Source organism: Mustela nivalis (genome assembly GCF_964662115.1).
Source record: "Mustela nivalis genome assembly, chromosome: 12".
Taxonomy (NCBI): domain Eukaryota; kingdom Metazoa; phylum Chordata; class Mammalia; order Carnivora; family Mustelidae; genus Mustela; species Mustela nivalis.
In genome coordinates, this window is record NC_139031.1 from 816,649 (window position 1) to 829,454 (window position 12,806).

The 12,806-nt window shown below is 55.7% G+C and overlaps 1 protein-coding gene across 3 annotated transcripts in view; it reads left to right on the top strand.

Moving 5' to 3' along the window:
* Positions 1 to 12,806, top strand: part of PTPRN2 (protein tyrosine phosphatase receptor type N2) — a 684,967-nt gene that overhangs the window by 263,920 nt on the left and 408,241 nt on the right. For all 3 annotated transcript variants that reach the window (XM_082692928.1, XM_082692930.1, XM_082692929.1), the window contains exon 6: positions 3,669 to 4,029. In XM_082692928.1, coding sequence (XP_082549054.1) covers positions 3,669 to 4,029 — 361 coding nt within the window. The remainder of the gene's footprint in view (positions 1 to 3,668; positions 4,030 to 12,806) is intronic.

Here is a 12,806-nt window from a genome sequence, read left to right on the forward strand (position 1 = left end):
CTGAAGAGCTTTGGTGGCCCATGTGTAGACCTAGGTGTCACCACTCCGTGCTCGCGGGCCCTCCCGGCAGCCTGATGTCCTAACCGCATCTGGGACTGGAGTGGGCGGATTCTCACGAGAGGAAGGAAACCTGACTTCAGCTCCGGGCCCCGGGTCGGGGTGCGGCCGGCGGGAAGGGGGGAGTCCTCGCCGGACTCGCGGTCGGGCGGACAGGCTGCGGCTCTAGGAGGGTGTCAGCCGGCTGCCGGCAGTGAGCTGACGGTCCCTTCCCTCCACATCAGTCACTGAACACTGTCCGTGTAAAACACACTTTCATGAAGAGTCCCGGGGGCCATGAGCTAACTCCTGGTTTCACCGGCGCTGTGCCGCAGCCTCGTGTCGGAGAGCGTCTTCCCACAGAACGTCGGCCAGAGTGCGGCACGCCCGCCTCCAGCACGCGTGATGGTGCTGCGGCGCTCGCGGTGGTGAGGCAGCTGCTGGTGGTGGCTGGTGCTGCTGCTGGGGGGCGGTCAGCGCGGGTCATGGTCACAGAGGAGGCGATCATGCCCCCCGTTTATCCAACACCTCCTCTGAGCTGTGTGCTGTGTCTTGGAACCAACTTTTTCATTCTCTCCTGGCCTTACACTTGTTAAGGAAAAAGGAGGCATTTTCCTAATTTTGAAGGCCATGAAGCGGGAAGCTCGACGTCCTCCAGGTGCCCCGGAGCTGCGCTGGCGGGATCAGGCCCGCCTCCCACAGAGCCGTCTTCCGCTGCTTTGTTCAACAGCGTGGACGGTGGGGGCTGGTGGGGTCCACTCCTTCGCATGTGGCCGCCTTGTGGGAAAGGACCTCAGCGTCAAGTTCAGCAACCTTTGGGGGCTGTTCCCAGACGTGCTGTACAAACTACCGTGTCAAGGATGCGCCAGCCAGGGTCCTCTGACGAACGGTGCAGAGAATGAGCGTGCCAGGCGCGGCCATGCCATGTGCGGGGAATTGGCCGGTTTGGGTACTCTCAGGTGTTAACCATGGTTGCCCAGGTCAGTCCCAGCAGTCGTTCAGCGTTATTTTAGGGAACCTGACGTCATTGGTTTGTTGAATTCAGGCTTAAAACCTTCAGAGTGGGGAGTGGCTTCTGCGCAGTTCGTCTGGGGACGTCCCACCGCATCGAGGACAGGGAGTGTCCAAGAAGGCCGAGTGAGTGACCGCCGTGGGAGCGGCAGGAGCCCCAGCCGGGAGCGCCCGTGCCAGCCTGCTCACCGTTCCCAGTGGACGGCTTAGAGGCTACACACCTCCTCAGTGCGACGCTCATGGGGACTGTGAGGTCGGAGTTGGGATTCAGACCAAGGCAGCCTTGCCCCAGAATCCAGCCTTGTCGTGGCACCACGAACAGGAAGCCGCCGCTAGATCCGCGTGTCACTGGTCTCCAGCGGCCTGGCTCTGAGTCGTTGGCTGGCCCTTTTCCCCAGTGAGCTCCGCAGAGGCCCCATCGTGCTGGCCGTCATTTACAGAGGACCTGGTGTGACTTGTCAAAAACGATGTTTTCTATTATTTCTCCATTTGCCTGCTGAAATGCTATTTTTCCCTCTTCACCTTGATTTGGTTCACAGGAGAAACAGACCCCAAAGAGACCGTTGATCGCCGTCCTCATGCAGGTGACATTCAGCGGGGGTGTCCTGCGCGCGTGTTCAGCTGGGTTTGTCCCGGAGCTCTCCAGTTCAGCCGCTACTAAAGCCCGTTGAGGAGAAGCTCTGTTAGGCTGAATTCGTTGCCACGAGAGGAGAGATGCTGCCGGGCACGTGGCTGAGGCACGGGGACGCTCGCTGCCGCCTCTGCACTGGGGCCTGACCGGGTCTTCGGGGACGGTCTTTCCGAGCCGGAGTTCAGGCCGAGCTTAACCTTGACCCTTTGGCTCAGTTTGTGGGAAACCACTGGGGGCTCTTTGCCGGTAGCATTGTATTTTTCTGCCCCTTTGTCTAATGAATCTTACTTTTTTCTAAAGGAGAAGCCGTTGATTTCAGCTAGTACTGGGACAGCATGACGCAAGCGTGATGACAGCTAAAATGACACCATTTTAGAAATAAAGGCAATCGTAGAGACAATGTCCCGTGTTCTCCTTTGACAGAAAATTGAGTCTCAAAACATCAACAGATTTGCCCAAGTTCATGTGTGAGAACAATAACTAGAACCCATACTAACCCCAGTTTTCTCACGTCTAACTCGCCACACCAAAGTCTATCCTGGAAGGCTGCACCCTCCAAGCTTGGGAGTCTGAGCCAGTCATCTTCCATTCAGGGACGCTCACATCTTACCTAGATCCCAAGGTCTGCTCCCCACTGAGTCAACACTGACCCCGTGCCCCAAGCGAGATGCATTTAGAAAACATGATGGGCAAGATTTGAAGAATCTACGGTCCACGCGCCCGTTCCATACCATGAAGGCAGCTCTGAACGAGCCTCCAGGACAGCTGAAGTTTTCTGGGAACCTCCATGTTGGAAATTTCCGTGGAAGTTGGATGGTTCCACAGTCAGGAGTAGAACATTGAACTTCTCAGCCTTTTTGTAACTGTTCCGAGTGGAGGACAGCTGGGCCTTGACTTGACCAGAGGCAGAACGGTCTGGTGAGAGCACACGCTCCTGGGAACGTGGACCGAGAGAGTGCAGAGGACCCGCGGGAGGGGGCTCAGGGACCTGGTGCGACCTAGAAGGGTTAGAAGAGTGACCCCGGCAGTTCTGCTGTGGCAGAATGTTGCCGTTAGAGTAGGAGAGAAGGGGGTCTCCGCGGTCGGTAGAGGAGCCGCAGTGAGACGACCGTGAGACGGGGCGGGAGGGGCTTCTGCTGGCCGGAGTGGGGCGGCCGCAGAGCGTTCTCGCGTGCCCATAAGCTCCAGTGCGGGTGACGGAGTGGAGAGACGGTTCTCCGCGTCGTTGACCTGCAGGGAAGCGCACGTTGTGGCCTCAGTGAGCGGCCGCAGGCCCAGTGGCTGGAGGGAAACAGCCGGCGAAGAGGAGGAAGAGAATCGGGGTCCTCTCTGCAGCGGGGGGCGCGTGAGCAGTGCAGCCGCGTCGGAGAGCAAGTCCCGTCCTGGACGGCGCCCGAGGGAACTGGAAACGCGGCCCCAAGAAACTTGCCCACGACTGTTCCGCACGGCGTAACGGCCTCACGAGGTCCACCGACCGACGAACCCAGTGTGGGCGTTCGTCAGGGCGAGGTGTTTGGCGGCGGGAGGGAGGCAGCCCCGGGGGTCCACGGCCGCGCTCCTCGAGCACAGGGCGCTCTGGGCAGGAGGCACGAGGCCGTGTGCTCAACGAGTCCCCGATGGGACCCGTCCCAGACGCGCAACTCCGCAGAGAGGGGAGTGGACCTGCGGCGGCGAGGGCGGGGGGTGGGCTGAGTGCGAGCATTGTTGTGGGGGGGACCCGGCGTGCTGGAAGGAAGGACCGTGGGGACGTTCACGTGGCTCTGGACGTGCGGGAACCGTGGGCTGGGTGTTCGGGCTGTGCGACTCCCATCCGGGAAGCGGCAGCTTGAGCGCGGGGCGCCCACGGACCAAGTGTGGTCTGTCAGTGCTGGGAAATCTGGGCGCCTGTGGGAGATGGCGGGTGCTGCGGTCCTTGAGCGCTGGGAGCCCGTGCTCTTCTGAGGGGCTGACGTGGACGCTCACCTGCTGTGTTTGCTCCCGGCCCCTGCAGGGTGAGGACCCCCGCGCCGATGGCGTGCTGACCTTCACTGCGCAGACGGCCGCTCTGACCTACGCTCCTGGGCCCTGGGCCGAGCACCCCGGGAGCCGCCCTTTGGGGACCCGCGGCCGGCTGCAGCCTGACGAGCTCAGCCCCAAGGTGGATGGCGGTGCCGAAAGGCAGAGCCCGGTCGCCGCGCTGGTCACTGCTGTGGCTCGGAAGCCCCCTGCACCCCACAGGGAGGACGACCCAGGGCCTCGACACCGGCTGCGCGGACCTTGGAAAACAGCGCGGGTCCTCGCGGCCCCAGCAGCCCTCCGGAAATGGTCTCTGCCTCCAGGAGACCCCGAGGACCCCCCAGCCTTGGGCGATGGTAAGTCAGCACCCCTGACAGCCCCCCGGGGTCTTGTTGCTTCTTTCTGGCTCCTGCCCAGGGCCAACCCCTTGTACTCTGCCCATCCTGAGTGATTGGTGGCCGGTAGCGCTGCCCCAGGTCAAGGCTGCACAGTGCAGCGTGAGGAACGGCCTCCCACACCGTCCTGGCCCCGCCGCTGTGGGGGAGAAGCAGGTCATCGTCCGCCCCGCAGCAAAGGGCCCTTCTGGGGGTGGTGAGAGCTCTGGGGTGAGGCTCTGGGGTGTCTGTCTTCTAAGGGGGTGTGTGGGCCCTGTCCACAGCGTCTGTCATGTTATGTCACTGATGAAGGTGCTGAACCAGGCTGGGGACCGTAGCAGATCTGGCCCCAAACCGTGCTGGCCACAGCACATTTGGAAAATGGAACATGAAGTCTTTTGCTTTCAGTGTATGTCACCCCTCAGCACTCCAAACCCGGGGCCACCTCGTGGAGTCACGGTGGTTGGCCTCTCCCCCAAATCCCAGTGACACTAACGCCACACAGTGCCGAGAGGTGCCTGTGTGCCTCAAAGTGACTGGCTCTCACACTGCTCCTCCGGGGTCTCCTGCGGGTCGCGGCCCTGCTGAGGCCACCCCAGGGAGACGGGGTACGGACGGCCCCTCCTCTGCTGGGTGCAGGGGGCTCTGGGGTGTCTGTCTTCTAAGACATCGAATATCAAGGGAGACTGATAAAATGTGACTTCTTCTTTGAAGATATACAAATAATAAAATTGAGCAGACAGCGGGTTTCTACAAAAACGGAGCAGGAATCACATTAACATCACCGTCTTTCTGTGAATGACGCCTTAATTGGATTTGCTCTGACATTCTTCTTTCCCCGGTGCTGCTGCTTTTCAGCTAAGTAGGTCTCTGTTCTCCCTCTCTCGGCCCACGAAGCCATCACGGCTCCTTCTACATGGAAGGAAGAGACGTCGTAATTAGCGGGAGGCCCCCTTCTCCGTCCTGGTGCGGAGGCAGGGCTGGGAGAGAGCAGACTGTGTACTTGCCCACGGACTGTTTGCCTGTAAATACAGCACTGTGCGGCGGCCTTCCCCACGGGCGCTACCGGGGCAGCAGCGCCGCGCCCTCCTCTGGGGGCTGCCTCTCCCCCTTCGGACCGCGCGGCGCTCTCAGAAACCCTCTTGCTGGCCCGTAATTGCAGACTCCGTCGGAGGCCTTTGTCTGCGGGTGGGACTTTCCCATCGTCCTTCCGCTCCCCGTCTCCTGTGGCTCCGTGTCCCCCACACCTGGGCAGGAAACGCACCGCGGACGGCCGCGCCCGCCATCCAGCCCCGGGGCAGGGCCTCTGCTCCCTCCGCCGGCCCCTCTCCGTGGCCCTGAGCGCCCACAGAGTGTGCTCCGGTCACGCCATGGCCGGTGTCCCCGCTCTGTAACATGGCTGCCCTGCCACTGTTCTCATCTCCCCCAACTTCAAAAATCCCGCCGGCCAACATCTGTCAACGGCTTCTGCCCTAGTCCCTGGTCATAGGAAGCCCGTACCGGAGGGCCTTGACAGCCATCCGAGAGCCAGCGTTGTTCGCAGAACCTGACGCACTCGGGGGTCCGTTCCCGCTCGGAAGGGCTTCCTGCCTCCCTCTCCCCGGGCACCGGCCCTTCGTCCCGACACCCCAAGGTGCAGATCCCTGGGAACGTTTTCTTGGAAGAAGCTCTTCCGTCCCCAACGACCCTTATCAGCCGTGCACTCTGTCTGGCGTTTTCTCCTGGGCTAACTGCCATGTCGGTGGTTCTCACACACGCCGGCTTCCCAGCTGCACGGAACGCTTAAAAAGAAGCCCGTGAGACGTCAGCCACACAACAGCCAAGTGCCGTAGGGGGTCTTTGTGGGCTGCGTCGGGGCTTTGGCGGAAGGCGGCTCCGGGTCTCCCGCTGCTTCCTGCCCCTGCTCCTCCGTCCTCGAGACGCTGTCCGTCTAGTCTCAGAGCGGCATCGCCGTAGGACCGGCCCTCAACGGGCTCACCCGTGGGAGGATTAATGGGATGTCTCGATACCGCGGTCGGATCAGCGTGCACCTCTCCTAGTGGTCGCAGAGCAGACTTTCCTTACGGTTGCTTTTCCTTTCAGCAGGATCCAAAGAAGAGCCCTTAAAGGGGCGGCTCTGTGTAAACTCGCACAAGCGCTTTCCCCCTTCTTCTTCCCTTTCTCAGAACATTTTAGAAAATGAATTTACTTGTCACGGTTTTTGCTGATTGTGTCCCGAAGATAACACGTAACTTGTTCCTTTGCTTCGTACTTTCTGTAAACCTGGAGCTATAGGACCTGGATTAAGACTGGACTGTGCGGCTCATGCTCAGAAAGGAGGGTTCCGTCACCGAGACAGTCGGGTCACCCCACAGTCAGGTCAGTGAGACAGAGTCGGGTCACCCCACAGTCCGGTCACCAAGACAGAGTCGGGTCACCCCACAGGTCAGGTCAGCGAGACAGAGCCGGGTCACCCCACAGGTCAGGTCACTGAGAACAGAGTCGGGTCACCCCACAGTCAGGTCAGTGAGGACAGAGTCAGGTCACCCCACAGTCAGGTCAGCGAGACAGAGTCAGGTCAGGTCAGTGACAGAGTTGGGTTACCCCACAGTCTGGTCACCAAGACAGAGTTGGGTCACCCCACAGTCAGGTCAGCGAGACAGAGTCAGGTCACCCCACAGGTCAGGTCACTGAGAACAGAGTCGGGTCACCCCACAGGTCAGTAAGACAGAGACTGGTCACCCCACAGTCGGGTCACTGAGACAGAGTCAGGTCACCCCACAGTCAGGTCAGCGAGACAGAGTCAGGTCACCCCACAGGTCAGGTCAGTGACAGAGTCGGGTCACCCCACAGTCCAGTCACCAAGACAGAGTCGGGTCACCCCACAGTCAGGTCAGCGAGACAGAGTCAGGTCACCCCACAGGTCAGGTCACTGAGAACAGAGTCGGGTCACCCCACAGGTCAGTAAGACAGAGACTGGTCACCCCACAGTCAGGTCAGCGAGACAGAGTCGGGTCACCCCACAGTCAGGTCACCAAGGACAGAGTCGGGTCACTGAGACAGTTTTTGGGTCACCGTAGCGTCAGGGCTGAAGACAGAGTGGGAGCTCCTGGAGGCACATGTGTGACGTGTAGATGGGAGGGAACTTACTTCGTTCCTCTGGTGGCTCCTGGACTCGGAAGACTTGACAGTCTCTCAGCTGCAAAGTGTCGCTTTCTCTCTTCATTGTGTGCAGAAGTGCGTGCCCAGTCTCAAGGGCACAGAGCAGCCAAGGTCACTGGGGGGCAGGGGTGTCAGGCAGAGTAGAACGGGTAAAGATTTCTCTTCTTACATTTTAATAAAAAAGAATGAGAGGGGCGCCTGGGTGGCTCCGTGGGTTAAAGCCGCTGCCTTCAGCTCAGGTCATGGTCTCAGGGTTCTGGGATCGAGCCCCGCATCGGGCTCTCTGCTCAGCAGAGAGCCTGCTTCCACCTCTCTCTCTGCCTGCCTCTCTGCCTGCTTGTGGTCTCTCTCTGTCAAATAAATAAATACAATCTTTAAAAAAAAATAAAAGAATGAGAGAAGACCAACTTTTCTCTAAATTAGCAGGCCGGGTCTTCCTGAAAATAACTTTTAGACTCTGCACTCCTGGGGTTCAATTAGAGCTCGTTAACCGCCAACACCAGGTGGGCCATTTCCAGCCCTGCCCGAGAGCTGCCCGTGGCGTTGGCCTCGCCCCGCCGGCCTGTGAGGCAGGTGCAGCGCGCCGTGAGCACGGAGTCTCTGGGCCGTGGTCCGCATAAACCAGGCTCATCGTGGAGGCCACAGGACGCAAGCCCAGGGGAGGCGCCTGGAGGTTTCAGGGTGGTGCAGCCTGGACCCCAGGGATCTCGTGGGCCCGGTGCACTGCTGCCGGGAAGGGGGACCCTGGGGTCCTGCAGAGCACCCGGGCCTCCTGTGTGACTCAGCGCGGGGGCTGCCCTTGTGCAGCACGGGCAAGTGCGAAGTGGACGCCGTGTTCCGGTTTCACGCACAACCGAGACTGGTGAGGAAGTCGACCTGACAGGTCCGGCAGGCGTGCATTTGGCGAAAACTGGTCATCGCAAAGGGCCCCTCTTCTTCCTTTCTCACTGATCGACAGCGACTCCCTGCAGCGCGCTCTGAGGCCGTGTGTGAGGGCGGCTCGCAGGGAGGCCTGCGCTCGGCAGCCCGTTGGAGGGAAGTTCAAGCGTTGCCGACCAGCTCTCCGGCTCAGGGACCGTGGCTGCCCACGCAGGACCCCTCTGGCCGCGGTCGCTCTGTACTTTCCGGCTTGGTCTGTGTGCTGTGGGAATCGGTCCGTGGACGATTGTTAGCTTTTTATCAGTTATGGCAAAAGCAGTGGTCACTGTGCAAAGCTCGAACGCTAGGTGTGGAGAAAGAAGACCTAAGTCAGGTCGGGCTTCCGTCCTGAGCGACGCACGTGCGCGTCCTCTCGGCCCTGGAGGCCGCGTCCCACCAGGCCTCTGACGCTGTAGCGCTGCTTGTCCTTCTGCGCACTCGCCAGGCCTCGTGCATCCTCTCGCCGGAGGCCCGACCGCGGGCAAGTCCTGGGAGCGCTGGCGTTCTGCGTAATAGAGTTCCATGTCTGCTTTTTACATTTAAATTTTTAGAAGTTGTGGTAAGATACGCATGACCCAAAACTGACCACCTTCAGCACTTGAAGAGCATGGTTCAGCAGCTTTAATTGACATTGTTGTACACTGTCACCACCCTCTGACCCCAGGACGTTTTCCTCACCCCGGACTGCGACTCTGTCCCCATGACACACGAGTCCCTGTGTCCCTCCCCCGCCGCGGCCTGCAGCCTCTCTTTTCTGTTTCTGTGGCGTGGACGGCTCCGGGGACCTCTCAGGAGTGGAACCACACAGCATGTGTTCTTTGTGACCACCGTTTCTCGCTCGGCGTCATGTCGCCAGGTTCCTCGGTGCTGTAGCGGGCGTGAGCCTTGCCTCTGTTTTCAGGGCTGAGTGAAACGCTTTCGCACAGATAACACCACAGTTTTTCCGTCTGAGGACAGACGTTTCAGCTAGTGTGGATGCTGCTGCTATGATATATTTAAATGTCTAAGCTAACTTTTGCATTATCCAACTATGAAATGCATGTTTCAGAAAGATCTGAATAGTCAGCGTGTGCCAAGGGAAAGGCCAGCACTACTCCATCGGTGACGGCTGCGCGTGTGGATGTGAGTGGCCTCGCGTCCGTGTGTCCTTCAGATCTCCCAGCCACAACCAGTGATCCACACACCCAGACATCCTGTTCTCACAGATGGACCCGGGGTGCAAAGATGCTGGCGCTTTCCCGTTGAGCTTCGGGGAGTCTGGGGGTCCCTCTGTGTCCGTGCCTCTGCACCTGCGTCCTTGCTGGAAGACCCAGTGTCCTTCTCCCCACTGCCCCATCGTCCAGTTAATGAGCCTGGAGCTTGTCTCGTTGTGCATGTTGTTAGCCCTTTGCCGTGTCATTCAATGCATTTCCGTTACATTTTTGTGGGGGCGTGATAGTCTGTATCTGTGCGGACCATTATACACTCGAGTCAGTTCTCTGCCTGTGCAGTAGATCAGTGTGGACACTTGGGTGCCAGCCCTCCGAGGGGCTGAAAATCCTTACATAACTTTTGACTCCCCAAAGCTTCACTGCTGCTAAGAGCTTTCTGTCGCCCAGAAGCCTTACTGCCGGCATAAACAGCTCACGTACTCTGTATGCCCTGTGCATCGCATACTTATCTTTACAATAAAGTTTTTCCATTTTGCAGCAGGATAAGGAAATGTGGTTAAAGAACACCGTAAGTGAGAGAAGACATATGCACAGCACCTGTGCTAGAAACAGCCCTCGGGCGGCGGTCTGCCCTGTCCCCAGCTGTGCGGGTCGCGGGTCGTCCACGCGCCGGTTCAGTCTCCACTGCTCGCTCAGTGTTGCTCTTCCCAGACGACCGTGACTGACATCCTCATGCATGAATCTTTCCAGACCGTAGAACCTTGACCGTAGTTTTCCCCAGGCTCAGTGGCCATAGAGCTTTAACCACACCTAAAGTCACTCTTTCTCCTTTTTTTTTTTTTAAATAAACTAACTTTTAGAATGGTTTTAAACTCATAGGAAAATTAAGATGTGTAGAGATTTCCCAGATACTTTCTGCCCTCACGCGTGCAATGCCTCTCTCGTAAACAGCATCCCCACCGATGTGTCACGCTCGTTCCGGCTGAAGAGCCGGCCTTGGCACATCATTATCACCACAATTCAGGGTTTAGTTGGGGTTCATTCTTGGTGTTTTACGTTCTGTGGGTTTACACAGACATACACGGACTGTGTGTCTATCATGATAGGATTGCACAAAATAACTTCACTGCTCTGAAAGTCCTTCATGCTCCCCCGTTCATCCCTACCCCCCGACCCTCCAACCACCGATCTCCATGGTTTTGCCTTTTCCAGAATGTCTTAAGAGTTGGAATCGCACAGTGTGTATTTTCATACTGGTCTCTTTCACTTAGCCGTATGCATTTAAGGTGCTTCCATGTCTTTTCATGGCTTGACAGCTCATTTCTTTTTTGCACTGAATAATGTTCCACACCGGCATGTACAAGAGTTTAATCTATCCATTCACCTGCTGAAGGACATCTTGGTTGCCTCTGAGTTTTGGCAGTTATGAATTAAGCTGCTAGAATATAAACATCCACATTCAAGGGTTTGTGTGGACATATGTCTTCAGCTCCTTTGGGTAAATGCAGAAGAGTGTGGTTGCTGCAATTAGGAGTTTGATGTTTGTGTTATACAGTCAGGTTTGTGATACATTTTGAGTTAATTTTTGTGAAGCATGAAGGTCTGTGTCTAGATTTACTTTTTTGCATGTGGATGTCCTGTTGTTCCAACATTTGCTGAAAAGACTGTCTTTGCTCTGTTCTATTGCTTTTCCACCTTTGCAAAAGGTCAGTCGACTATTCTTATGGTGGGTCCAAATCTATATGTCTGTCCGTTTACCGGTACCATACTGTCTTGATTTCTGTAGCTTTATAGTAATTCTTGAAATTGAGTAGTGTCTGTCCTCCAAACTTTCTCTTCTTCAATACTGGGTTGGCTCTTCTGGGTCTTTTTCTTCTCCATATAAACTTTAGAATCAGCTTGTCGATATCCACAGAATAACTTGCTGGGATTTTGATTGGGATTGTGTTCAGTTATAGATCTCAAGTTGGGAAGGACTGATGTCTTAACAATACTGAGTTTTCCTATCCATGAACATGGACTATCTTTCCATTTATTTAGTTCTTTGATTTCTATTGTTAGAGTTTTATACTTTTCTTCATATAGATATTGTAAATATTTTGGCTAAAGTCATTCTTTAAAATCAAGTCTCAGTGATGACAAGTAAATCATATGGAAGCACCTGAGGGGATGGTCCCTCATGCACAGTTTTCTAAACGGTTACCCAGAACTAATGGCAAATAACCTGCAGTGTGTCCACCGGTAGAAGCTTCCAGTCTAATTCTTGCTCACTGATAACACTCAAGACCAAACCAGACAGGAAACAAAACCTCTAACCAGTGTGTTGGAACTCCTTTTTTATCATTTTGATTTCATACCTTGTGGAGTCTGGACTAGGAAGTAGGAGAACTTAATTCATATTATTGTTCTGCTAACTTTCGGCCTAGATATTCCATATGCCAGCTTCCCCAACACAACTTGTTGTTTTTCCTATTCAGATATCTTGCTATTTTATAGGTTGAATGGCCGAGGTGATGAGCGTTCTCCACACACCCCTCCCCCCACCCTGGACGAAAATGGATTCTGTTGTACTGATACGGAATGTTTCCTGGGGTGGGAGTCTGAGGCACTTTCTTTACTAGCTGAGCCATTTTCTGTGTGACTCTTAGCAAGTTTACTCATGAATTCACTCATTTATAGAACACCTGCTGAGCACCAGCTTGTCGAGAGGCTTTCTTACTCTCTTTCCTCAATCAAGATAAGAGTGTCGTGATAAGTGTGTTTGGGGCCTCTTCCTGTTTGAACTTCCCGTGATTATGAAGTCCTGCCTTTGCCAACTGTGTTGTTTACTTTCCTATTTATATTGTGGTGGGAGTCCCAGCCTGGAAATTCATATGGAGCCAAGAGTATACCCTGCAACCCCAATCTCAGGAGGGCACCAAACCAGGACTTTTCATTGTCACAGTGGTAGATTTTAATATTGAAAAACCAGATTCAGATGCATCTGTCATCCTGGAGAATATATGCCCACATTTGGGGGTCATATTCACTTGAAAGGAAGCACTTACTGCTTTTTTTGTTTTTGAAAATAATCCATTCACATTTGAGTGAAGGCCAGTGTTGCTCTAAACCCTTCGGTTAAACAAACAAACAGGACCAAATTGACCACGTAGTCACTGGAGTAAAGAGGCTCCCTCTCGGGACGCCTGGGTGGCTCAGTTGGTTAAGCAGCTGCCTTCGGCTCAGGTCATGATCCCAGCGACCTGGGATCAAGTCCCACATCGGGCTCCTTGCTCCGCAGGGAGCCTGCTTCTCCCTCTGACTCTGCCTTCCACTCTGTCTGCCTGTGCTCGCTCTCGCTCGCTCTCTCTCTGACAAATAAATAAATAAAAAATCTTAAAAAAAAAAAAAAAAAAAAAGGCTCCCTCTCAGAGCTGGCCCCATGAGGAGCTGTCGATAAATTCTTCATCCTGACTTTATGCCCTTCCCTGGGTTTTATGAGCACCTTCTAGAACACAAGGAAGAAGGCAGCCATGTTATCAAAGTACCTCTTCTTTCAGTGAAATTTAG